This window comes from Epinephelus moara, chromosome 2 (assembly GCF_006386435.1).
Source record: "Epinephelus moara isolate mb chromosome 2, YSFRI_EMoa_1.0, whole genome shotgun sequence".
NCBI lineage: Eukaryota > Metazoa > Chordata > Actinopteri > Perciformes > Serranidae > Epinephelus > Epinephelus moara.
This window is the reverse complement of record NC_065507.1, coordinates 41,410,803-41,437,854: the sequence shown is the minus strand read 5'-3', so window position 1 is coordinate 41,437,854 and position 27,052 is coordinate 41,410,803. Positions and strand designations below refer to the sequence as shown.

The window sequence follows — 27,052 nt, the reverse complement described above, 5'->3', positions numbered from 1 at the left end:
ATTGCAATTAGGGGAACACTGCGACTATCGAGCAAAATTATTTGTGATCGATCAAAATCCTTAACAATCAGTCATCGATAATCGAAAATTGATGCCCATCCCTAGTCCAAAGTCCAGCTCAGGGGCTTATCATGGCCTGCGGATCAATTTTATACAGCCTGTGGTTCAGTTTTCAAAATAAACTAGATGTGGCCTGTATTGGTTAATAAAGCAATCTTATTGTGCATTTTCTTCTGTTCACCTCATATCTATATCTTATAGTCTGTAGACAAAGATGTGTTTTCATAAACAGACAATAAACAAGCAAACGGAATGGCTACCTAACAGCAGACATTTCCTGCGTGGTAGCAGATATGGCTACTGCAAAAACACGTTAAGGCGAAAGCAAGAGCCGCCGCTTTCAGGATCAATTGAGAGTTAAATACTCTTTCACTATGAGATGAAACAGTTGCAATTGTCTTAATTATATGTGATTTTCTTTTTCAAATAATGAATATGATACGAGAAGCAGCTGGCGCTCTCGGATTTTCACATTATCTAATCTGTCTCTGATTCAATTCAATTCAGATCAATTTTATTTATAAAGCCCAGGATCACAAATCACAGTTTGCCTCCGAGGGCTTAACCACATATGACATCCCTCTGTCCTTTGGACCCTCACAGTGGATAAGGAAAAACTCCTCCCCATAAAAACCTTTACCGGGGGGAAAAAAATGGTAGAAACCTCAGGAAGAGCAACTGAGGAGGGATCCCTCTTCCAGGATGGACAGACGTGCAATACATGTCGTACAGAACAGATCGACATAATAAATTTACAGTAATCCATTTGACAAAATTATACAAAAAGAGAGGGAGAGATGAAGAGAGACCAAGAGAGACAGAGGCAGAGAGAGATGAAGGGCAGACTCTAATGACAATAGCTATGATATGATAGAAATAATAATAATAATTATAATAATAATAATAGTAGTAGTATTTTGGTAGCATATATCTTATAAGTAAATATAAGTATATTACAGTACATGTATGTGACAGTAATCATATGTGTACAGTGATAGCAGAAATATGGTAAAATAATGTAGTAGTAGTAGTAGTGGGCATCAGGCAGGACCACGACAGCAGTGTAACCACCACAACAGTGTAACCACGACCCACAATCCAGGCATAGCCGCAATTTGAGGGAACCTGCGAGACAGTGGAGCACAAAGGCTCCAGAGAAGAAGCAGTTAGTGACATGCAGTAATAGAACGCAAATGGAGAAGAGCCAACTTTTCAGAATCTGAGAGAGAGAGAAAGAAAGAGAAAAAGAGAGAAGGGGCTCAGTGTGTCATAGGAGGTCCCCCGGCAGATTAGCCCTGTATCAGCTGAACTAGGGGCTGGACTAAGGCAAGCCTGAGCCAGCCCCAACTATAAGCTTTATCAGAAAGGAAAGTCTTAAGTCTACCTTTAAATGTGGAGACAGTGTCTGTCTGCTGGACCGAAACAAGAAGATGGTTACACAGAAGAGGAGCCTGATAGCTGAAGGCTCTGGCTCCTGATCTACTTTTGGAGACTTTAGGGACCACAAGTAACCCGACATTCACAGAGCGCAGTGTTCTGGTGGGATAATATGGCACTATGAGCTCTCTAAGATATGACGGAGCCTGACCATTTAGAGCTTTGTAAGTGAGAAGGATTTTAAATTCAAGTCTGAGGGCTGAAGGAATACAAGGCAAGAGCTAAAGAAACCTGGGGTTGTTCTTATTTTCTTCTATTAATGCTGAGTAATAATTTGCTCTGGCATTGCAGAGTACCTTCCTATATGTTTTAAGACTGTCTTGCCAGGGGCGTAGGTGGCTTAGTGGTAGAGCAGGCGCCCCATGTACAAGGCTGTTGCCGCAGCGGCCCGGGTTCAACTCCAGCCTGTGGCCCTTTGCTGCATGTCTCTCCCTCTCTCTCCCCCTTTCACACTTCACTATCCTATCAATTAAAGGCAAAAGATGCCCATAAAAATATCTTAAAAAAAAGACTGTCTTGCCAAACTAAATGAGATTCTTTCAGCTTGGCTAAATGCTAATTTCTTTCAAATTTTCACAACATTTGTTTTAATTTTCGGGTTTGGGAGCTGTACCATGGAGCTATCTTTCTGTGTTTCATTAACCTTTTTTTAAGAGGTGCAACAAAGTGTTCACAGTGAGCCTGCAGCACTTTCAACAAGATAATCACTTTGTTAGGGTTTAAAGTTAGTATGGGAAACCTCTGTTACAGTGGGACATGGTATTACATTTATTGCAGATTGAATCATTTCCTTAAATTTTGCTACAGCACTATCAGAGTGGCGTGTAATTGAGTAAAAAGAAATCAGAAGTTATTAAATAATGATGTGATAGAGAGGGATACTGTGTAAAGACTATTAAGTCATGAATTCCAATTCCATACGTCAAACGAGGGTGTGTTTAAAACAGTGAATGGGTATATGGACATTCTGACTGAAGCCAATGGAGTCTAATAATGAGATTAACACAGTAGTGAGGCAGTCATTATCAACGTCAACATGAATATTAACAACATTCAACAAAGGTTGGACACCCCTGACTTAAGGAGTCTCTCATGCTGGAAAGGGGTCACATGACTGACAGGCACAGCAAAGCTAGCACTTGTGCTAGTGAGCTTCTCCCCTAGCTAAGATTACCTTCCTACAAGTAACATTAACATAGTAACAAGTATAGAGAAAGCAGCAAAGGACTGAACTTCAAAGTTCTGTCTTTAGATAGCTGAAGTTGAGATCACAGTCATCTCAGTAGAAGAGCAGCAGGGTAGGACAGGCTGTTTCCTATCAAGACAAGCTCATTTAATATAGAGGGGTGTGTGTGTGTGTGTGTGTGTGTGTGTGTGTGTGTGTGTGTGTGTGTGTGTGTGTGTGTTACCACAGGCTGTAAAGCTTCACATGCCTCCTGCCATGATTCATTTCAGGCACAAAATGCACCATGAGCTACTAAGTGTCACTTTGTGTGTCATGGAAGGCATTTGGCACTTGGAAGAAAATGAATCGGACAGATTTGATTATACTGACAATAACCTTACAGTACATGACTTTACTGTACTGACTTGTAACATCAAGGATGAAATGCTCTTAAGTGTCTTTTGGCAGATATTTTGTGCATGAAATTGAAATTTGTCACTTTCATGGGACAAGTTGCTTATCAAGGGTCATCAAATTGCATTTTGTGCATAAATGCTACGTGTAACATTAGCATATTTTGGGTATATTCAGATCAATAAAAAAGCCTGATAGATATAAATGGTTATAATAGGTATAAAGTGTATATTTCCTGTTTTTTTCCTTAGTATTTTGAGGCTGTCTTGCTGTCAGTACATGCTCTTCATGGTAGAATGATAAGCATATTTTCTTTCTGTCTTTGTGTGTGTGTGTTTGTGTGTGTGTGTGTACAGATGCAAACTGTGCTGTCCTGTCAGAACAGTGTGAGGACCAGCCGTGTCCAGCAGACATGCAGTGTGTTTCAATTGAGGCCAACAGAGGTCGCTACGCATGCCAGTGTCCACCAGGCAAACTGGGAGAGTGCGCAGGTATGTGTGTGTGTGTGTGTGTGTGTGTGTGTGTGTGTGTGTGTGTGTGTGTGTGTGTGTGAAAAATTCTCAAGTCTGTGTATTAGAATAACAGATGCAACAACTTTTTTTTTTTTAAAAAAGTGCTTACAATATCACAGACTTGTATATTGCTCTGGAGTTTGATTCATTAACCCATGTGCCTATGTGTGCATATGCGTATGTGTGTGTGTGCATGTGTGCGTGTGTGTGTGTGTGTGTGTGTGTGTACAGGCCATTCTTCTCTGAGTTTCTCAGGTAACAGCTACATCAAGTACAGACTGTCTGACCGGCTGCAGACGGAGCTGAAACTCAGCCTCAGGATCAGAACACTGCAAAGCAAAGGAATCATAATGTACACACACACTGAGCCCTGCACCATGCTCAAGGTACATACACAAACACATACACACACAGTCTGAGCTCTGGCATTTATAAGTATCAATCACTGCTTGATCACAGGGCATATACCAGCTGTTCTGTTCTCTGTGGGAAGGAAATTAGGGGAAAGTTGTCCTCATCCATTGTTTTTATTGAAGTTATTATAATCGTGAAGTTATTATAGATAATTTCTTAGATGTAATTATTTGATATTTTACAGATATTTCAGACAAGTAGAGAATGCCATCATTGCTGAGATCATGAGAGATTGAGCTCTTAAAATCTGGACAAGAGCCTGACTAAGTAGAGAAACCTAAAATAGTATTCCAGTAAAACATTTAAAACTTGCAGTTCATGAAAATTGTATTGCTTGAAAAGATTTGTTTGATTAGACAACACTTTATCTAACTGTTAAAAACATTTTAGGTAGTGATACTTTGTATATAGTCCATGCCATTTTATTAAAATTCCATTTTATGATTTTTTTGTGTGTGGTTTTTAAATTATCAGACATCTGATATTTTTCAGAATGCAGACACACAAAACTATATCCTGCAGTTAACATTTTGCAAAGCTGTAAAAGTATCCACAGCATTATGTTGTTATGCACAACCATATTAGCTAATGAAAGTCAAAGACTAGAATTACAACCCTATTGTTGTATGCCTCTGTAAACCCATCAAGTTTCTCTTACAGTTTACATACATGTGTGTGAAAACATAAATGCTTCACACACATCTTAAGATTTATACAATCAGCACAGTTTCAAGGTGGACACCAAAGATTAATGTTACTGGCTCCCAGTTAAATACCACATTGACTTCAAGATTTTACTCCTCACCTTTAAGGCCATCCACAACCAAGCTCCGCCTTACCTCTCCCAATTTTTGCACAGCCACATCCCCACCCACACTCTCAGGTCTTCCTCCTCCAACCATCTCATTGTCCCGCCAGCCCACCTGACAACCATAGGGTTTAGAGCCTTCAGCCGCTCTGCCCCCCACCTCTGGAACTCCCTCCCACCGGACATTTGTTGCATCAATACCCTCTCCTCTTTCAAAATCCGCCTCAATACTATTATGCCATCATTATCATTATTATTATTATTATTACTATTATTATCATTATTATGATCATTATCATTACCGATTCAGTATCTGATTAAATGTCTACCCTTCTGACCCTTGGATATAAAATATTATCACTTCATGATTTTCTCCTGAAATTTAGTCATAGTTAGCATATATAATCCTGAAATATGGTCACAGTGACCTTGACCTTTAACGTTCAAACACCAAATTCAGTTCATTTGGGAATCCATGTGGACATTTGTTACAAATTTTAGGAAATTCCCTCGAAGTCTTCTTGTGATATTGCCTTAACGAAATGATATATAAGCAAGGTCACATTGACTTTGACCTTTGACCACTAAATTCTAATGAGTACATTGTTGAATCCAAGTGGGCGTTTGTTCAAAATTTGAAGACTTCCCTCAAGGTATTCTTCAGATATTGCGGTTACGAGAATGGTCATTGGCCATTGCCAGCGCTGAGGCTCAAAAACAGTGGATACACACTTTCCATGATAATGATCCTAACAAGGGATTGCATGAGAATTTGATAGAAGTCATGCAGCAAACAAGACAATTTTCCTTTAATGTACTGCCTGATTGCATATGCTGTGCAACACTGAAGTTAAATGTGGTGTGTGTGTGTGTGTGTGTGTGTGTGTGTGTGTGTGTATGTGTAAAGTTGGAGGAGGGGAAGCTGTGGTTCCAGCTGGCCTGCAGCCTTAGAGGTGGCGGAGGTGAAGGTGGTGACAGTCCCGACATGTTGGGCATCTCTGGCCGTCGTATCAATGATGGCAGCTGGCACACGGTGGCACTGGAGCTCAATCGCAACTTCAGCAGCCTGGCGCTGGATGACAGTTACGTTGAACGACGCCGCGGACCACCATTCATACAACCACTGGCTCCAGACAGAACCATCTACTTTGGAGCACTGGTCAGTTCATGAGAAGTTGTACAGTATTGAGGGGTTTCAGGTAACAGGATGGCAGCCATGTTAGGGCTCCTCAGCTTTAGATCATCTAGTGATGTTTTAACTTCACCTAATTACTGTAGCACTCCTTCCAACTGGCAGAACTTGCTATCCCGTAAACTGTGAAATGCTAGAATGTAGTTTTTCTGTTATTATTATTTTGGTGTATGATCAAAGTCTGTGAATTATTACACTGCTCACCCTACATACAGGTTTATTTTGCCCATTGTCACGTCCACTTGTGTGCACAACTTGTTTTCTGTATGGAGGGATTAGGAGACAGTGGGCCTTTGGCACAGATATAAAAAAGCAAGAGCATAATTTAGAATAGACATGCCCAGTGTTTTCCCCCTCAAAATCCTATTTCTGTCCCCTCACTTTCACAGCACCAGGCTGATTTTCTTACTAAAATCTATCTGAGCATTGTTCTACGACTGTATAGTCCCAGTATTTAGTCCAGAAGAGAGAGGATCTGATTTGATGAAAATGTTGATACATTCACCTGAGTCGCCTTCAGTTGTTACCATGTGCTCAGAGCAAAAAGCTTAGCAAGCAGCAGTGAGTCATACAATGATTAGATATCGATTTAATTGGGATATTTAAAGTACAATACCAATTTTTGCTAGAATTTGAAAGAGATTTTGAGAGAACTAATACTGTAAAATTTTCAAGGATTATTTTTAAAAAAAAAGAATAAATTCAGAACAGGATTAAAACTGAATATTTGTTGTATGTTGAATAAATGTTTCTAGAGCAGCAACAGTAATATTAAAACAGCAAAGTCACAATACAAAACTTACTTACTGGAAACAAATTTAAAATGTCATTACAATAAATCATATTCCTGACATCACAATACAGAGTGAAGTTTAGAAAAAATAAAAAACACAGACATCAGTCAGTATCAGTCCTCCTGTTTTCTCTGCTCCTCCCTCTGCTGCTAATAGCCATTGCCTGCATATCACATAACTGTTGGTAAGTGTTAGGATACATGCAAACTGAGGTAAACCATTAGACATAAACAGTTGTTGTTTCAGCTTGTTAGTTCCAATTTCCTATTAGCTGGAAAGCGCTCTGTGCTTGTTTGTAACATAATATTAGCGGCGGTGGGTGAGAGACCACAGACAGAGCAAATTGAAATATCACTTTTCAGTGTTCAGTGTTGCTGAACAGGTGTATTGGTAAAGTACTGACTTTTCTTCATGAAGGTTTTTTTGCACTCACTCAAGGTATCTTTACTTCTCTGTCTTCACCGCAGCATCTCTACTCCGTGTTAGTGGGTCTGTATGTGTACATAAAAGTGGCGTAGTAGCCCTGATACACAGACAGCAGGAGAGGCTGCTGCAGCATGATAGTAAATTACACCCAGACAGTAAGCTAACTGTTACAGGTAAAAGAACTGGTAATGTCAGAGCAACAACGGTTGTTAGTAATTTCCCACCAGGGCCCTTTTACTACTGGTGGGATTAACGGGGTTAAAGCTTTACACATCAGTGGGAAAAAGCATATAGTAAAAGATCGATCTCCGATTTTATGAATCAGTATTTGGTCATTCAAATGAAGATTGATGTGAGTCGGATGATTTGTTTTTAACCCAGCCCTAATGCCTACGCTGTTGCATTAAAGCGCCTTCAACTCTGCTCTAGTATTTAAAGATCAGTAGTGACGGACGATCAGTAGTTAGAGAGCAGTTTTTTGTGGTGACACCCGACTACTTTTATGCACAAGGATGAAGAAAAGTGTCTCTGCCAGCATTTCCTCCTTGACAGTGTGAACTGAAACATTTGAAACAGCATTTAGACCTTTATGTTAGAAAATAAAAAAATTAAAGTATAACTCAACAGTTAACAGAATAAAGAAACTGTGAAAAAGCCTTGCCATCAGATATGGTAATTCATGGTAGTATTGATGATAATAATGTTGATAATAATACAATAACACTAAAGATCCTCACTTTGGTTTGGTGTCGGCTGACCCACGACCTAAGTTATTCTTAAACTACAGCCCTGCAGGGCAATCTATACCTCACCTGGTACATCGTGCACCTGACATAGACTGAGTTCTTTGTAGCGGCCCGGGTTCTATTTCTGACCCGCGGCCCTTTCCTGCATGTCATCCCTCCTCTCTCTCCCACCTTTCCTTTCAATCTACAGCTGTACAATCCATAAGACAAAGATTCCCAAAAAATAATCTTAATTAAAAAAAAAAGAAAGAAGAATGACAGCCCTGCACAGTTAAACCCATGTTTCTGTTATTTTAACTGTTATTCAGAAGCACAAAATGAAACCTGTTCTATTAGTTCACTGCATTGTACTGGACACTCATCTTGTTTTCACTTCCCAAATAAGAAGTTTGTACATTAGAATGTAGTTAAGCTGTGGAACTGGTCTGTGGTTGTAATGTCAATGGGAATGATGACCAAAACTGTGACAAAAAAGAGTCAGGTTTATTATGTAACTTCTTCTAATCGAACAATAGACTCCAGCCATGTTTAATGCACATTTCTATCTTCAAACTACTACAAGAACATACAGATGTTTATAATTCTCAGGTTATTAGTTCTGCATATTTAGAATAAAATATGAATTACACATTGTGGGTGCACTATCCCGTTAAGTGTCACCCCAAGCCAACCAGCGAGGAGGGGAATTGCTTATAAACCCTCCAACAGTGAGTCTGTGTTGATGCCATCTTACTGACAATGTGCAATGTTGTATTGTGTTCTTCATGGAAGAAGCTCTGTAAGACATAGACATTTTTATTGTCATACAAATTATGACATCTTAAAAGTTTCATTGTATTTTGGATAAAAAAAAAAACTTTTCTAGTCTCTAAAAGTCTTGTTCATTTGATTGTAAAGTGATGTATATATACAGGGACAGTTGCAAAAGAACAAGTAACTTAAATTCATCACAGTAAAAAAAATAAAAATAAAAATTGAAGATATTACCGGAAAAAGAAGGAATGCTACTAAAGAATCTTAAGAGTACATTTTTTGTCCTATTTATTTATTTATTTATTTACTATTTATTCTAATTACAAAAGCATTATAAACAAAAATGCAGGTCAATAAGGTAAATAGCAGAACAAACAGATCAAATTAAGTGCTATACACATATAGCAAATATACATAAAGAACATAAAATGGGATTAAGCTTTAATTTTCTCCATGGTTAAAAAAAGTTCCTCTATCAGCCACAGAAAAGGAAGTCTGTTACAAAGCTTGCTGCTGTATTTGTACCCTACGCCTTAATGAAGGGTGTATCATTCACCTGTGATGGCATCTACAAACAGAGTTACACTCCACTACATACTAAGAGTGGGTAGCATCCATTTTTTCAATTGGCCTTGTGTGTGTGTGTGTGTGTGTGTGTGTGTGTGTGTGTGTGTGTGTGTGTGTGTGTGTGTGTGCTTGGTTCATTTCTTCTGCTCTTGTGAAAAACAGTGTGAGTACATTTTGACTAGTCATCACATCTTTAGTGTATCTATATAAATCTATGCATGAATTTGTGCCTCTCCTCTCTTCAGGTGCAGCAACCAAACTCTCGCAGCCTCATGGACTCCCAGAAGGACCCGCAGGTGCTTGAGGGTTTCCAGGGCTGCCTGGACTCAGTCATGCTGAACAACAACGAGCTGCCGCTGCAGAACAAACGCTCTCGCTATGCAGAGGTGGTGGGACTGACAGAGCTGAAGCTGGGCTGCATCCTTTATCCTGACGCCTGCCTGCAGCAGCCCTGCCGCAATGGAGCCACCTGCACCAGTCTTCCCTCTGGTGGTGAGTAACAGAAAATACAGTACAGCTCCTTAACACTCAAGGTTTTGAGAAAGTGATTAATTACTAATGTGTTAACTGTATTAGAAGTGTTTTTTAAATGTTTTCTTTACTTTAAAAATTTTGTTGAATAGTTTGAAAATATTGAAAGTATTAATTATTATTTACCCAAAACTTGGTGTACATATTCTTAGTTAGAAACAAAGGGAAGAGGAGTTGAGAGATAAAAGCATAATCAGTGCTCATAGGATTGGCTGACAAGTCGTCCAGTCAGGAGACAGCAGCTTTTTACTGCAGCTGAGCATTAGTTAAAGGTTCTCCCTGTGTGTGTATTGTAATCTGAGTTTCTCTGCGGTTTGTTGTGGTAAGCCGGTTCGGCCACACATAGTATATTTGAGTCTCTGTGAATGTGTCCCACTGGCTAGCTCATCACTGCCGCGCTGCACTGCGCTCATACTGCACTCATACTGCAGTTGCCACAATGGGACGGCATCGATTCAGAAGCGTAGCACCCACCCTCTTGTTCCCCACAGGTAACAATGTTAGCTCTGTTAGCAATGTTGCTGCTAGCCTGGCCCCAGACTCTGGATCTTAGATGTGCTCTGAATGTCTCATACAGCTACTTTAATCTAAAGATGAGGTGCCCCTCTTATCTAAAACATATCTGAATTATGAAATTAAACCTGCCAAGCCTCACATTAAATCACCGATTAAACTCTTGAAGGCTTAAAAAAGGGGAGAACTGATATGCAGTCATATATAAATATATATTTTTCTGGGGTTTTTGTTTTGTTTTGTTTTAAAATCTTCCATTTAATAAGTAAAATAATCCTTTGGGACATAAATAATGAACTTTTTGTTCATGAAATTTTATCATATACAATTCTAATTAAGTGATTAAATAATTTGATATATCTGTAGTTTATATTGTGTGTACTGTCATACTATGATTAATGTATACTGAGTGAACACCAGAACATAGAAACTATTGTATATTATAATAAAATCTGATACAAGAACTTGATGTTCACTCTGCATCAAGATGTGTTGATTTAACTCTTTGTGAGGCTGCACCTAGAGGTAGTTTTGTCTTAGACTGTATTTTAACTGCAGGTGTTTTAATAGTTTTGCTCCTCTGTACACAGTGTGTCAATAAGATGGACTAAATATTTAAAAACACAAAATGACTATTTATTAGACTATTAGAGGCAGCACAGTGGTGCAGTGGTTACTATTGTCACCTCACAGCAAGAGGGTTCCTGGTTTGAACTGCCGGGTTAGGGGAGCCCTTCTGTGTGGAGTGTGCATATTCTCCCTGTGTCAGCTTGGGATTTCTCTAGGTGCTCTGGCTTCCTCCCACAGTCCAAAGACATGCAGGTTAGGTTAACTGGTTACTCTAAATTTACCATTTGTGTGAATGTGAGCGTGAAAGGTTGTTTGTCTCTACGTGTCAGCCCTGTGATAGTCTGGCAACCTATCCAGAGGGGTACCCTGCCTCTCACCCAATGTAAACTGGGATAGGCTCCAGCCCCCCCCGCGACCCCTAACAGGATATGTGGTCATCGAAAATGATCAAATGAATGAATAGAGGGCTATTAGATAGCATTGCATCATGAAGGTGTTTCTGTTTTTCTGGCTACTCAGTATGGATTATATTTGTTTTGACAGAGTTTAAATGACAAATCTCTACCAAAACTTAAAGCTTCTATATGCAACATTCAGAGCATTAATATAGCAACAAACCACTATTCACTATGTAAAGATATAGTGGGGTGATGGTGTCCTGAGTACAAAATGAAGTCATGCTCCCTCTGTGTGTATTGTAGTCTGAGCATCTCTGTTCTTTGATGTGGTAAGCCAGTCTGTTAGTGCATGTTAGTTCCTGTGTGTGTGTGTGTGTGTGTGTGTGTGTGTGTGTGTGTGTGTGTGTGTGTGTGTCCCACTAGCTAGGTAATCGCCATCGCTCTGCACTGTGCTCATACAGTGCCTATTGCTGATAACACCGTACTGACCCACATTGGCAGGATAACGTCATTGTGGAAGTGGAAGGTTCCACATTGTGGAAGTGGAGCAAGTGGAAGTGGAGCAAGGTTCCACATTGTGGAAGTGGAGCACCCACCCTATGGTTTCCCTATGCTTAGAACCATTAGCTCTGTGAGCACTGTTGCCATTGTTTAGCGCTATGTACTGATTTACCACCATTAGCTGCTAGTTGCCAGCTCAGCCACCTTCATGTTGACAGCTGTGTGCTGTGTGCAGACAATCCCAGCACAGACTCAGTCATAGATGTGCTCTGAATTACGTACACAGAGCCCTCAACTTTAAGACGCTGTTTTCTCAAAGCATACTAAACACATGCTGGATTAGTTCATTTTTAAGATTTTATATATTTTTTAAATGTATTTATTTAATTGAATTTGGTCTATATATTCTTCACTTCTGACAACCATAACAATAAAATATATTTGTTTGAAAGTGGTGCAGGACAATTAATTAATGGATGCATTTAGAGTCATTTCATCTGTACCACATCATGTTTCTCAATACGTTCTGTCTTCCCTACTCTGTCTGTGTCTCTCAGTCCAAAATCCACTGCTTTCTTCTAAAGACGTAAATGTCCAAACGGCTCACAAATGTATTGCCTCATTTTTTGAAAAATGGTCCAGTAATTTCCGAAAACAGCTGGTCACTGTAGGTTTTAACAAATCACCAACCAAACAAAAGGAAATAGTGCATTTTGTTGGGGACTATTTTCAGCAGTGGATTAATCCACATTTGGTGCTCTGGTGGGTATTTTGGGCAGCATGATGGTGTATGCAGTGATGGAAATAATGGCGAATAAACGGTAAACAGTAACGAGTACAACAACAAAAAAGTTACTGTCTCCCCCGTTATAACGCCGTTACCGTTACTCACACTAAAATGCGCCATTTCTCGGCTTTACTTGAGTTCACTGAAGCGGCTTTCACCCAAGCAAGCTCCTCAGTAGTCTCGCCTGACCAGCCTCTCTTACTTCAGAACTGGAGTCTGGGGACATTCGTCTTTCGTTTTGTAATAGAAATGGGTGGGAAAATCCAGACCACGTGAAGGCGTTGCCATAGGTGCAGCACGTGTGTTACATGTAACAGAGACCTTGCAGCTCTGCAATATAGCTGAATCAAATGAAATCATATTTGAGGTTGGGCATTTTAACATGGGGGTCTGTGGGGATTGACTGGCCTCTGGAGCTAGCTTCAATTGGTAATTACAGGAACTTCATTTTTTTTTTGCACTTCCACATTAGCCTCATTTTTCAGCTGCTGAGGTTGCCGCTTGATTTGAACAGTTTTTTTGGACAATAGTGAAGCTCCATGGCACAAAGGAATAAGATACATCAAGCTTCTATACACACAAAATGCTTGTTAGCAGGTACATTCATTGTTAATTTGGGTCTTTTTATGGGATTTGTTGACTATAAGAAATATTAAAGAATATGGTATGGGGACTTTGAGGCCCAGCTGTTCTGACGACAGCTCCAGATTAATTTCAACCCAGTTTCAAGATCTGACAAATCCAGACTCATCTGTCACCAACAATCACAAGTTGCTAACTCAGTCCTCTACCATAGAAGATCGGGTCATCGAGAAGGAGTCTTGATCTGTTGTGATGGTTGAAAACCCCACACTGGGCTCTAGTTTCCTGGCGCGGCGCAGGGTGGCGCAGGGTGGCGAACCCCGCGCAGAGCTAGTTTCGAGCAGCGCAACCCGAGGTGCGCTCAGTTTGGTAGTTTGGCAGACCGAGGTGCGCTGAGATGGGTGTGGCGGCGCAGCAGGGGGAGGTGTCGACAGATCCAGCTTGGCGCAGTGACAGTTTCGTGCCAAAAGGCTTCGCTGAAGGTGCGCTAAAAGCTCGCCAGCTGAAACCAGGTCTACTGTCAGTGCAGGCAGAGTGCAGCCGGTGTAAGCCAACGTCACCAAAACCTCACAGGCAGGTTTCCAGAATATCAGGCACATTAACAATGCAATAAATAGCCACAAAAAACACTATTCAATGCAACTATCTGCAATCAGCACATAAATGTATCTCTAAATCGACTGTCCCGTCACATCTGATGTCAGATCAAAGGGGATTGGCACCGTTTGGCACGTTTGGCACGCGTAATGGAAACCCAACCTGATTTGATTAACACAGCTGCAAACTAATGAGTTCACATCCCTCTCAGCCAACCACAAACAGCCACAGCATCAGATAGGGAGTATATATTCAGCATCTGTCATCTTAGAAAAGTCAAAAGAAAAGAAACAGAGTGAGACTGCGAGAGAGAAAGAGAGAGCGCGCGCGCACGAGAGAAACGCAACATTGATTTACAATTGTGGTGACCTCCTCCCAGGCTACCTTTGCATCATCAGCCCGTGGAGGTCTGCTCGCAGTTCCGTATATTCGGACGCTGCGAGCTTGGACCTCCAGGACCAAAACATCAGTTTCCTCCTGGGAGAAGTTTGGCCGTCTGACGCTGCTGCTCTCTTCTGCCATGGCGAATTGAGTAAACTCTGATTACGCTTTCGCGCGGCGCATTTAAGGGCGAGGAGAGGGGCTCATTTGATTGGTGTGATGTGTGTAAAACCCACTCCACGCCTTCTCTCCTCCCTCTTTCCGACTTGCGCAGGTAGGAGGGACGGAGGTGGGAAAGAGGAGTAGCTGCGCCAGCGTACACGGTGTGCCAAACTTGCAAAATCCGCCTGGCCACACCCAGTTGGCGAAGCGCAGGTGCGCTGCGCCCCCGCCTCGCCTGGTCTGCGAAACTAGAGGCCAAAGTGTTAGTAAAGTGAGTGTAGCAGCTACGGTGTCAGCACACAGAAGTGGTGTGGGTTTTTTTTGCAAGGCTACAGCACCAGCAGGAGTCACTGAACACTGCTGTAAGACCTCCCACATGCCACATGTTCCTCATTTACACTGTAATGAGCAAAGCATCCTGGGAATTGTTGCAGCCCACTGTTGTCATTTACACAGCACCGTGGAAAGGTTAGTGTGTGTATCTCTGATTTATTGTGTTCACACAATAGAAAATGCTAATTCCCCAGAGTTTTCTCGTGTGTATTTGTGATTTATTGCTGTGTGTCAGAGCCATTCTCTTTTTGAGCATACGTGTGTGTGTGTGTGTGTGTGTGTGTGTGTGTGTATCTTCATTATGCTGTGTGGGTGTACTCATGTGATTTCCCAGAGGTCTGTGTGTGTTTGGCCAGGCAGTGCTGTAAACACTACACTGACTGCTCTGAATTCTAATGAAGTGTGTCTCTCTCCCCCCCCCCCCTTACCGTCTGTCTCCTAGGGTACTCATGCAGCTGTAACCCCCAGTACACCGGAGGTCGCTGTGAGATGGAAATAACAGCGTGTGTTCCCAACCCGTGTCAGAATGGTGGCACATGTAAGCCCATCGGCAACGCCTTCCTCTGCAGCTGCAGGAGAGGATTCAAGGGTCTGACGTGAGTTCCAGTCTGAACACACAAATCTGAACTGTAAGCCCTGAAAGGGTCCATTCACCCACTGTCTGGTAAATCAATTTTGGTATGCACCTCAAAGTTACAACAGAGATGAATGGAATTCAGACTGATAGATTAAAAAAAACATCAGAAGCTCTGTGTTTTTCCAGAGTCAAGAGCTACTTTCTACAGAACAACTAATCCCTTTAAAACTGCTGACAGACTATAATAGGGACACACTGATTCTTGAAAAAGATGTTTAAAAAAAAAAAAACCTCTTTGTAAGCTTCTCTGTACATTACAGTCCTCCAGTGGTCAGGAGGACTCATTCATTCATTCATTCATCTTCTAACCGCTTCATCCTCTTGAGGGTCGCGGGGGGCTGGAGCCTATCCCAGCTGACATTGGGTGAGAGGCAGGGTACACCCTGGACAGGTCGCCAGACTATCGCAGGGCTGACACATAGAGACAAACAACCATTCACACTCACATTCACACCTATGGACAATTTAGAGTTATTAATTAACCTAGTCCCCAATCTGCATGTCTTTGGACTTTGGGAGGAAGCCGGAGTGCCCGGAGAGAACCCACACTGACACGGGGGAGGAAGCCGGAGTGCCCGGAGAGAACCCACACTGACACGGGGAGAACATGCAGACTCCGCACAGAAGAGCTCCCACACCTGGGAACCGGCAACCGGCAACCGGCAACCGGCAACCCTCTTGCTGTGAGGCGACAGTGCTAACCACCACACCACCGTGCCGCCCCCGTCAGGAGGACTGTACCTTGTATATACGGTACAGCCCTCCTGACCTCGGCAGGAAAAGAAGGAAAAGAATCATTATCCTTAATGATTCTCCTGGCCCTATACATATATACATATAAATATATATATACATATACATACATATATGTATATATATATATATATACATATATATATATTTGTGTATATATCACTCATTCTTTAGAATTGGGACAAAAACCTTACTCTTTAATTAGGCTGGAAAATATATTTTAAAAGATCAAAGTCTTCACTATTTAACCTTGTCATGAGCCAACCTCCCAGTGAGAAAACATATTGGTTTCCTAAAGTATCCAATCCTCTTTATCTCCAGCAAGGTCAGCTCGCCACATTTTAATGTTAGGTATGTCATTCCCCTTCCAAAGCATTAATATACATTTCTTAGCACACATGAGACAGAAATGAAGAAAATGTTTATGAGATGATGAGAAACTACTCATACTCCCAGCAATGTTAATCATAAATCATAGTTAGAGGGTCTTGCTTTACTTGGCATGCAAGAATTTTGGAGGTAGTACTAAAAATATTGATCTAGTAATTTTCAGTTTTAGGACACTGTATAAAGCTGTGACCAAGGGCGGCCTCACAAGTCTCACATTCCTCATAAAATGGTGACACTGAGGGAAATAATCCGTGCAGTTTCACCTTTGAGTAATGTAGTCTAGAGAATGGGGTCTGGCCACAAGGAGGCACTATTAAATTAAGTTCAACATATTCCCCTCTGCTTTCTCACTATCCTATCTTGTATGGCTGAATCCAAATGTCCGCACTTGCAGACTCACAGACTTTGCGGGCGCGTTCACGGGAAGTCCGGGAGTGCTTAGGGCTGCCCAAATCCACAATTCATTCAGTCCTCAAGGGTCCTCAAACGGACTTTCTGTGGACTTCCAGAGAGTCCGCTTGGGTTTCAGACTTCAGCAGACTTCACTAGTTTAATTACCCACAAATCATTGCAATATGGATGTGACGTTTTAATTTTTTCAAATTGCTGACAGAAAACACACACACACACACACACACACAAAAAACCCCATAAACTTATTATAAATTGTAATAGTAAAACGTTACTTGAATAATATAGGCCAGATATAAAATTCAACAACATCATGATACAGAAATATGTAGAAGTATAGGGTATAGAGGTAATCAATATGCATTTTAATATTGCAGCCTAGCCTATAAAAGCTGTGCAACCTGATCACGTAGGCGAGTGCTGCAGTGATCACCATATTCATGATAGTCTCTCAAATGTTCCCATGGACACAAGTGAAACAGACTCCATGCCTGTCTATTAGCTCTTTTTATAATGCTGCAGACTCCCACTGTTGCAGACTTTACGTGATGACGGTGAAGACGTCACATTCGTACGCCTGAAGTCCGTCAGGGCTCAGTCTGCAAGTCCAGAGGGTGGAGATTTGGATTCAGCCTGTCACATTTCCTTCATGCCATTGGAATTCCCTTGCTGCCAATTAAAGGCAATGTGGCCACTGACACACTGTGATTAATTTAATTGTACACAGACACACAGACAGACAGGCATACACACACACACACACACACACACACACTGTATACTGACCACCATTATACACTAGCTGAATACTGTAACTTGTTTCATCAAAGCATGATTTTTTATGATTCGGATTTGAAGTTTTATAAGTGAATCACAATCCTCCTTTTTTTCCATTTTGAGAGCTTGAGGTCAGGGAGAATCAGATCTGAAAAATTTCCACACAACAAAATGCATCACGTCGCTGGTCCTCCACCTACTGTTTCAAATGTAGTCACATTTTGTAGCTCTTCTCTGCAGCAGTCTGCATCTACACAGCCAACAGTCTGACGATGTGTTGACAGCAAAATCCTCACTTTGACCAACACTTTAAAATTCCCAATTCAGTTATAATAGTGTTGAGTTGTTGGTCAACTCTCTGACCTCTGTGATCAGAGTTCTACAGTGGACATTTTTGATAAGCAGAGAAGCTTCACACACTCACTGCACCCAACAGTTTTAGTGTGCAAAATAACAAAAAGCATGTCTGCCGATTCTGATAGATCATTTTAAAGCCAATATTGGCCGATACCGATTATGTGCCGATATAATTGTGCATCCCTACGTACAACTGCAGAGCAATGCACACACACAATCCCGTTCTTCTGCGTAACTCTCTCTCCGGTGCTGTTGTAGCTGACTGGCTCACCGGCAGGTGGGTCCTCCAGCTCCTGTGTATTAATTTGCGCTTGCTATTGTGACTGACTCGCAAGTTATTATGTTTGTTGTGCTAACCTCAATATTTGTTTATTGTGTTTCATATCATAGGCCCGCAAATATTAATCCATATCTCATAATTAACAGACTTTGATCTAGACCCTCCCTGTGTCCAAGGCTATTCATTTATTTAAAAAGATCTAGACTGTTTAATTGTTCTATATCATCACGCTATTACTAATATAAGCAGGGGACTTTAATACAAACTGGTAACCACTGTATGTCAGTGTGTGAATGGGTCAGACCTGTGCAGCTCTGGATTTGAAATGAACTGTAATAAACTGGAGCTTGCTGTGAAACAACATGACCCTCATCCATTTAAAATGAACATTCGTTCTTCTGAGCTTCTTTTGGTTAAAGTAACGCAAAAGTAGTGAATAAGTAACTAATTACTCTACACAGAGAATAATATTGTAAAGTAACTTATTACATTTAGACAAAGGTAACTAGTAATAGGTAACATATTAGATTTTGAGAGTAACTTGTTCAACACTGCTGATGTGTAAATGACATTAAACAGGCTAAGAACTGAACTGATAAGCACGAGGTGTCCTCTCCAAAATCAAGTTCTAAACTTACCGTCTCTCTGAATTTGTTCAACATTAAATACCACCGCAAATTGTGTTGATATCTCACACATTGCATCTTAACCATATTAAAGACAAAGGGATTGTGTTGTGAGCCTTCACAGGGACAACTTTTTCTGCAATCTGTCCACAGTGCAGTTCATCTTATTCTCCCTTTCTGGCTTTGGAAAAGCAATCACCTGGGAGCAGGTAATTGAGCAGTCAGGACTATTCATACTTTATCATCTTACACCAGTCTTTTCTCCTCTTTCCTCCATCCTACAGCTGTGAGGAAGATGTGAATGAATGTGACCGCAGTAATCCAGAGGGTGAGTGTGAAAATGGCGGGGTTTGCGTCAACACTTACGGCTCCTTCTACTGTAACTGCACAGCAGGCTTTGTGGGTGAGCGCTGCGGCCTGCGGCCCGTTGTTGTCCCGGACATGCGGGCAGGTCACACTGTGGTCGGTAAAGAGGAATTGATCGGAATCGCAGTGGTGCTTTTTGTCATCATTACCCTCATCATCCTCTTCATTGCTTTCCGCAAGAAGGTTTTCCAGAAGAACTACTCGAGAAACAACCTGTCTCTGGTCCAGGACCCAGCCACTGCAGCACTCCTCAATAAGGCCAATGGCGTTCAGTTTAAGACCCTACACTGCACACCAGGCGACCCTCTCAACCTGTACTCAGAGCCAGGGCTGGGTGCTGTGGTGGGAGGGGGTGGGATGATGGGACCTCCACAGGTACCTGTGAGGCCCATGGCATACACGCCCTGTTTCCAAGGAGATCCGCGGTCCACGCTGGAGAAGATGGTGGATGGACGTGGCGTGGAGCATACAGAGATGAGCACCTTCCACCCGGAGTCACCGAGGATCCTCTCAGGCACCACCAGAAGGGGAGTGGTGGTGTGCAGCGTGGCCCCCAATCTTCCGCCAGTGTCCCCCTGTCGCTCAGACTGTGACTCCATACGCAAGAGCCCATGGGACAGTGATGAGGGTGAGTGTGTTGTTTTACTTCCTGCTACAGTGAGAGTATGCAGTTAGAATAAATTAGAGATAGCAAAGTGGTATTATGTAGAGTGTGTTTGTGTGAGTATCTCGGAGGTTCTGCCAATGAGGTACGTTTGGGCCAATATTGAACTGCAAACACATGTATTCTACAAATCAAAAAACTGTTGTTGTTTTTTTATATGTAGTTTGTGATTTAAATTGGCATCATATTACTGTAGTAGTCGGAACATAAGTTACAGTTTTTTGTGTCCTCCAGAGAGGAATGTTAGCAGCAGACTAGGCTTTGTTTTGGTATTTTGGTAGCTCCAAAGTAGATCCTTACTTCAAAGATCTGATTGATTACATTTTTATGTAGACAAGTAATTTTTTTAAAAAATGCGGAATAAAAATATAGCTTTTCTTCTTTAAGTATCCTTGGGCAAGATACTGATCACCAAATGTCTCCCAATGGCTGCTCCATCGGTGTGTGAAAGTGTGTGAATGGTTACTGATTAGGCAGGTGGCATCTAGTATGGTAGGCTCAGCAACTGACTTGTGAATGTGTGTGTGAGTGGGTGAATGTGACTCAGTAGTGTAAAAGCACCTTGAGTGGACTGAAGACTAGAAAGGTGCTATACAACTGCAGTCCATTTACCATTTATACAATATTGTTCATCATCATGTTTTGCTCATTTTTGCATGTAAAAGCACAAACTACTACTACCTTTACACTCTTTAGTTTTTTTCCTCACCTTAGACTAACTGGAGTTAATGCATTTACAATGCAGAGTTATTACCACTGTTATATGTGGGAAAACAACAGTTCTCAGACTCGTTTTTATAATGTTTGAGGAGGTATTGCTCTTCAGTTGGTCAGATAATAATAGATTGACAGGCTCCCTCAACCTGTTACGTCAAACGTTCTGTCCTCTGTATGCTCCAGATATAGTCCTTTTCTTAACTTACTTTCAACAGCAGGAACGCACATCACATGACAGTATGGAAACAGCCACATAATTAATGAAAAGTTATGGAAGTTAGTTTTCGTCAAGAGAAAATCCCAGGGGAAAGTCTGTGGTTTTTGTGACCCATCCACCACCTCAACCTGCCTCCTTACAAGAACGCTCAGGACTGGTTTCTTGTTTAATCCCACCAGCATATCGGTCATATGATTGTAAACTTCCAAAATATGTGGGTTATGCATGAATTACTGGCCCATGACTTTTCATAATAAAACGAACACTTTATGAGAACACCCTGGTATAGAATAAGGAGCATGCAAAAATATAGTTTTGATTTTGTACACATCCTTTCAGCTCTTCAAAATGCAGTTTTTCTACTTTTGTGTTTGTTTTGGCCCTCCTGACCCCTTGAACCTCTCCCTGCAGGTAAGATGGTTGACATGGCAGAAGAAGTAACGTGTTTCTCAGGAAGCAACAAAGGCAGTAACTCAGAGGTCCAATCACTGAGCTCCTTCCAGTCTGACTCCTGCGATGATAATGGTAAGACACACCTCTTGCACCCACAGCAAGAATGGTTCAGGATTCTCAGGGTACCTCAGTTCCTTAGCATTTCAGTTCATTTAAATATGATTATATTTTAAAGGCTTTGTTTGCTCGCTTATTATTTGGTTACACTGAGTGTGTCTTTCTTCTGTTTGAAAGTTTTACTCATCAATATCCATGCAAAACCTGTACCATCCCTCAGACTTTCTGTGATACATTTGTGAGAAAATTGTGAGAGAACTATTTGGACTAACTTAGAGTGCTGCAATAATTGTTTCTAAAATGCTGCATTAGTTAATCCCTGTCAGAAAACTACATAGAGGAGATCTGAATAAAACAGTGACTCTCAAATAGCTGTATTTTTCATGTGTTTAGTAACTGGCAACCTCAGGGTCTGAAAAATGAAGCCAACATGGAAGTGCCAAAAAGTGCAGTTTCTCTAATGGCCTTAGTGTAATGGTTAGAGCACTCGTCTTCCATGCGGAAGGTCCAGGGTTGGAATCCTGCTGGGGTCGACATCAGCAAAGGCATGCGGTCGCAAGAGGTTTCCACTGCCGAAACAAATGAGATCAGATTCCTTATGAGGATTCAGGATAAGAGAGTAACTCAACAAGGGCACGTCTCAAGCCTGTTGTAGACAGGAGGTTCCAGACGTAAAAGTGGATTCAGCAGTAGTTATACAGGGCCTCATGGGTAACTGGATATGTGCAGGACAGTAAGAGAGAAAAGAGGGGAGGGATAGAAAGCATGGAAGCAAAGAACAGAGAGAGTACAATAAAAGTTATTTTCCATGATAGGAACTTAACAACCCGTCACTTGAAGCTTCTCATAACATGAATCTTTAAAAACCCATAAGGTGTGCCATGGTCATCAGGTCTATTCTCTGCTTAGTGTACGACAGAAAAACAGAAAACTGTGGAAAAAGAGTCTCTAATGTAGATTTTCTTTTACATTTACACGTAGTGACGTTTAAACATCAGTAGCATTACACTAATAGAAGAGCCCCGTCCATAGGGAGATTGATAGAATAGAGAATATTTATCGGGTATTCTGACTCACAATATTGCCTGTATATTGAAACACACTTAGATACAGTGCCTATCTAACAATGTCCTGTCTTATTCATTCTGTGGTGTTTGCTATGTTTCATACCAACTATTGCATTACTTTCCCCTAAGAGTACCTGGAAGCTGGATTTAGTACTACTTCTGGAACGGTGCTGAAATTTAAGTTTGTGGAATAATGCAGGAATGCATTCCCAAGTATTCACAAGTGTTTTCTCACAACTGTATATTATAATGATCTCACAACAGCATCCTTGAAGAGGCTAAGAGGTTTTGATTGCTTCACAGTGTAGTATTGGTGGTCTTGGCATTTGTGCTGGAGCTGTGTGTTTCGTTTTGTGTTTCATTTTCATTACATCGTCCTGTTCTCACTAGATTTTATTTAAAATCCATGAGAGTCATTGTTTTACCTTTCAGAATGATCATAATTCAAAGATGTCAGCTTTTTTTTTGCCCCTAGTCATCACTTAATTAAATATGTAAGTTTTGCCTTAGCTATGTTAATACTGTCACCATTGTCATTCGTCTGCTTAAAGTCTGACTGGTGTCACTAGATGTGAAAGTGTCTGTGCTAAAATGAAAAACGCAGTAGTGTAGTGTTTTTTGCTTTGATATTGCTTTGTTTGGCAATTTTCTTTGCTGATTTATTTTTTTACCCAAAATATCTCCATATATATGAACAGTATTGTATGCAAATGTCCCCCAAACATGAAATTCAGCAAGAAGTCTTGATTGTGCCAGAGGCAGACAAGGTAGCCCTCTCTGCAGACAGGACTGGCAGTGGTGGGCAGCCATAAGCAATGCCATAAGTGTGAGGGGATACCCCTGTCTAACACCATAACGAGCATTTTTCACCTTGGATGACTGTCTTTCAAACTTTATCTCCTCCTTTTTTCCCTCCACAAGCCTCCATAGTGACCGTCATTCGACTGGTCAATGATGCAGTCGACACAATCGAAAGTGAAGGTACCATGTCTCATCCCCTTTGTGTCTCTCTCCTCTCACTCTTCTCTGATCTTAGTCTGGTCATTGCAGGATTCTGAAAGAGGTGTCTCCAGTTAATACCCAAGCCCATACACTTACTGTGTGTTACATACTGTACCTTCCAGTAACATAACCCCTCGTGGGCACTGAATTAGCTCCCATCATCTTTACAGATTATGTATATTTCCCCTTTTTTCCAGAGAGCACACTTAACTTCTAAGGTCCCTGTTAATCAGTGCTGCTGTGTTGAACAATCTCAAGAATTTTACATTTGTAAAACTCAGAAAACACTTTAGAGACCTACATTAATTCTCCAACCTCAACAAATCTTCTGTCCTATAAGATTACACTTTGAACAGTAGACACACTTATGATCCAGTGCTAAAGGCATCTGTGTTATGTTGTTCTTCCATCTGACAGTGTCAGTTATGGACCAAGGTCAAACCTACAACAGAGGTGACTACCAGACCCCTTTCCTTTACCCCACCCCTACCTATCCATCCATCCATTCACCATTCTATCTATCTATCTATCTATCTATCTATCTATCTATCTGCAGTGAGTAGACAAAATAACAATTACTCAATGAAAATTAGAGTGCAATAACACAATCTACATTGTAAAGACTGAAAAGTGGGTCATATTAGGCTGTATGTCAGTTAACAACATTACTCATGTTTATCACCCCCCTGTTTGTTGTCGACACAGTTTGTGTCTGTGTTGCTGTTCAGCAGATTCTTTTTAAGACTGATGTCCTTGGTATATTGAATAATGTAACAGCATTTTTGCCCTGCTAACACCAAAGCCCAATGATGAAGATGCTGGTAGGTCGATCTATCAACTATTTGGTCCGGAACAAGATATCTTGACCAAAGTTCCATAACATTTGCTAATGACTCACTGACCTGTCCTCTAATGTCAGGATCAAGCCAAAGCTTCGCTTGACTTACATTTATGTCCCTGACAGGGAATCTTGAAAACTTAAGATTTGCTGTAAGGGCCAATAGGACAAATGTGTCTTGTAGCAGCAACAACTGGACAGAATGCTAGTAAATTAAAATAAATAGCAAGGCTGTCCATTTCATTACTTTACATCTCTGGAATAAATATGTAAATGTAAATGACATGGTAATTTGCACAAGAAGAAAAGAAAAAACAATGGTAATAATAATCATCTGGATATAGTAATCAATTTGACCGACAGACATGATCACTGTAAGCAGTTTCCACTGTATCAAATTAACTGTAGCTAGGGTGTCCTACTTCACCTGGCCCCCAACACCAGTAACATCAAACACTATCTACCACCTGATGGTCATGATGGTTCTTTTGCCAGCCATCTGTCAGGCCCATTGTCAGTCATTGACTCCTGATAGAGTCTGCGAGAACTTATCATCTCTAAGCTAGTGTATCCTGACAGCAGTTATTTTGTCTACCCCCTGTATCTCTCTACCTCTATGTATACCCAACTGTACTTAAGTATTTCCATACTTTGTCACTGATAAATTCCTCTGCTCATCCCCTTGAAGAGTCAGTGGTTTGTGTGTGTGTGCGTGATGTAGTGTGATTTCCCACCCCTTCCACAGCTTGTTTGCCACTCATTGTGCTGTGCTGACTTAGCAGCCCAGGGCTGTCATTATACCCCCCCCCCCTTAAAGACACACACCACCCCCACCCCCTCTTTCGTGCAGCTTTTTGCCTGCCATTCTCACCTTACTACATCCCACCATGTCACTTTGTTTGGATTTTTATCTCCAGCCCAGTGATGGTACTGTACCAGTTGTTGCGTGATGAAGTTTTCACAGCCTCAGTCTTCCCATGGTTTGTGTTCTGCTTTGATGCATGGATGTCTTTTTGTTTGATTTCTCATTGCTTTTGTTTCAACTTCACTCACCTCTGAAATTAACTTTGCCTTCAGTTGAATTAATCAGTCAGTTTTTGGTTGATTGTCCTTTTGGTCAGAAAAACCTTTATGATGACAGTTATCATTTATGCTATGTCAGTAGGTTGTTGGCTCCGGTGCTCAATGATTCCACAATGATTCCTTAGCATAGTCCAGCTGGGTCCCATTTCAAATGCCCATCCCCGCCAACTTTCTAATGGGCAACAAGTCTCTCCCTTTCACTGATGGACTCAGGGGGGGGCTCAGGGGCGTCGCCCCCCCTGGTGCCGTCTCGGTTGAAAACGCAGTGCTAAAGTGCCCTATCAGCTGCCCTGTTGAATGATGAAAATGAGCGGATGTTCCCTTTTGGCTGCCCTCTTGAGTGATCAAAACAAGACGATGTGCCCTGTTGGATGAAAACAAGTGGATGTGCCCTTTTGACTGCCCTCTTGTCCCCATGTCATGCAGTAGGTGCCCTTTTTTCCTTTTTGCCCCTGCTCTTCAAACATCCTGAGTCCGTCACTGCTCCCTTTCCAAATGCTCTGCCAGATGTGGTCAAGAAATGTAGCCTTGTTTAGCTTGAATTGAGACAGCCATTGTATTTTAAGACTGTAAGATTCCAAAACAAATTTCTTGCCAGTCTTTATGCTGCATTAGGTCAGTCATTATCAACTTGTAAAGTCAGTACATCAGGTAACACTTCATATTTTCATACCAATTTTTTACATTTTGGTGGTCATCTGTCACCAGTAAGTGCTCTGTTCAATGCATTAACAATTTGATGTAAGTAATGTAAGACAAGCATATACCATTAACTGTTGTTAGTAATCTGGACATGTTGAGCACCAACTGATGGTAGGCTGTTAGAATCTCTTACACATGTTATGATAAAAAGATGAAAGTAAAAGCGTCATTTAAGGTGGCTTCTTGGTGCTAGATTCAGACACCACCAGTGTTGGGGGGTGATGTGTTTCGGGTACTCAGAGTACTTTGTTGTAACAAGTAATGGAACACATCAGTGTATTCTCATAGAGTGGTTCATATGATATCCTACAAAAAATGCATGCACCACAGTTGGTAAGATATCCCACAGATCCTCCCCCACCAATCAAGTTACATCCTCAACATACAGTTACGTAATTAACTTAAAGTTATGATGGCTAGGTTTAGGCAATAAAAGTAACTGTGGTTAGGTTTAGGAAAAGAAACATGTTGAGGTGGTGAAAATGACTCAAGGTTCAGATAGATAGATAGATAGATAGATAGATAGATAGATAGATACTTTATTGATCCCGAAGGAAATTCACTCAAAGTTCATATGGATCCGAACACATGATTCCGACAGAAAGTCCCAGACAAAGGTCTGTTTTTTTGTGACCCATGCACCACGCCAACCTGCCTCCTCACAAGCACCCGGGACTGCTTCCTTGTTTACTACTGCTAGCGCATTGGTCATGTGATCGCAGCATTTAAAAATATGTACAATATGTACAAATTTGGGTGAATTGCTTTCCGTAGGAAAACATACGAAAAATTTGTGAGAACAGCCTGAACACATCAGTTTTGCAATTTAAAGGTAGGGTCTGGAGGATTTTCCAGTTGCTGTTTGTAAACACACATTCAAATTTGGCCCCTCCTATCAGGCTCAACTCTCCCGGGTGTACGGAGCCCGGAGGTACGGAAGAAGGCTTCACAGAAGAGGTTCAGGCAAGGCTCGCGCTGGTGCACGCTCGGGCACGGCACCTGCGCTCTCTCA

At 41.4% G+C, this 27,052-nt stretch overlaps 1 protein-coding gene across 8 annotated transcripts in view; it reads left to right on the top strand.

Moving 5' to 3' along the window:
* fat3a (FAT atypical cadherin 3a) overlaps positions 1 to 27,052 on the top strand; it is a 383,130-nt gene that overhangs the window by 350,644 nt on the left and 5,434 nt on the right. For 5 of the 8 annotated variants that reach the window (XM_050055175.1, XM_050055166.1, XM_050055157.1 and 2 more), the window contains 9 exons: positions 3,433 to 3,567; positions 3,820 to 3,974; positions 5,718 to 5,969; positions 9,534 to 9,780; positions 15,086 to 15,239; positions 19,159 to 19,868; positions 21,250 to 21,363; positions 23,337 to 23,396; positions 23,835 to 23,870. In XM_050055175.1, coding sequence (XP_049911132.1) covers positions 3,433 to 3,567; positions 3,820 to 3,974; positions 5,718 to 5,969; positions 9,534 to 9,780; positions 15,086 to 15,239; positions 19,159 to 19,868; positions 21,250 to 21,363; positions 23,337 to 23,396; positions 23,835 to 23,870 — 1,863 coding nt within the window. The remainder of the gene's footprint in view (positions 1 to 3,432; positions 3,568 to 3,819; positions 3,975 to 5,717; positions 5,970 to 9,533; positions 9,781 to 15,085; positions 15,240 to 19,158; positions 19,869 to 21,249; positions 21,364 to 23,336; positions 23,397 to 23,834; positions 23,871 to 27,052) is intronic. The other 3 variants (XM_050055199.1, XM_050055191.1, XM_050055149.1) reach the window with 2 other exon arrangements.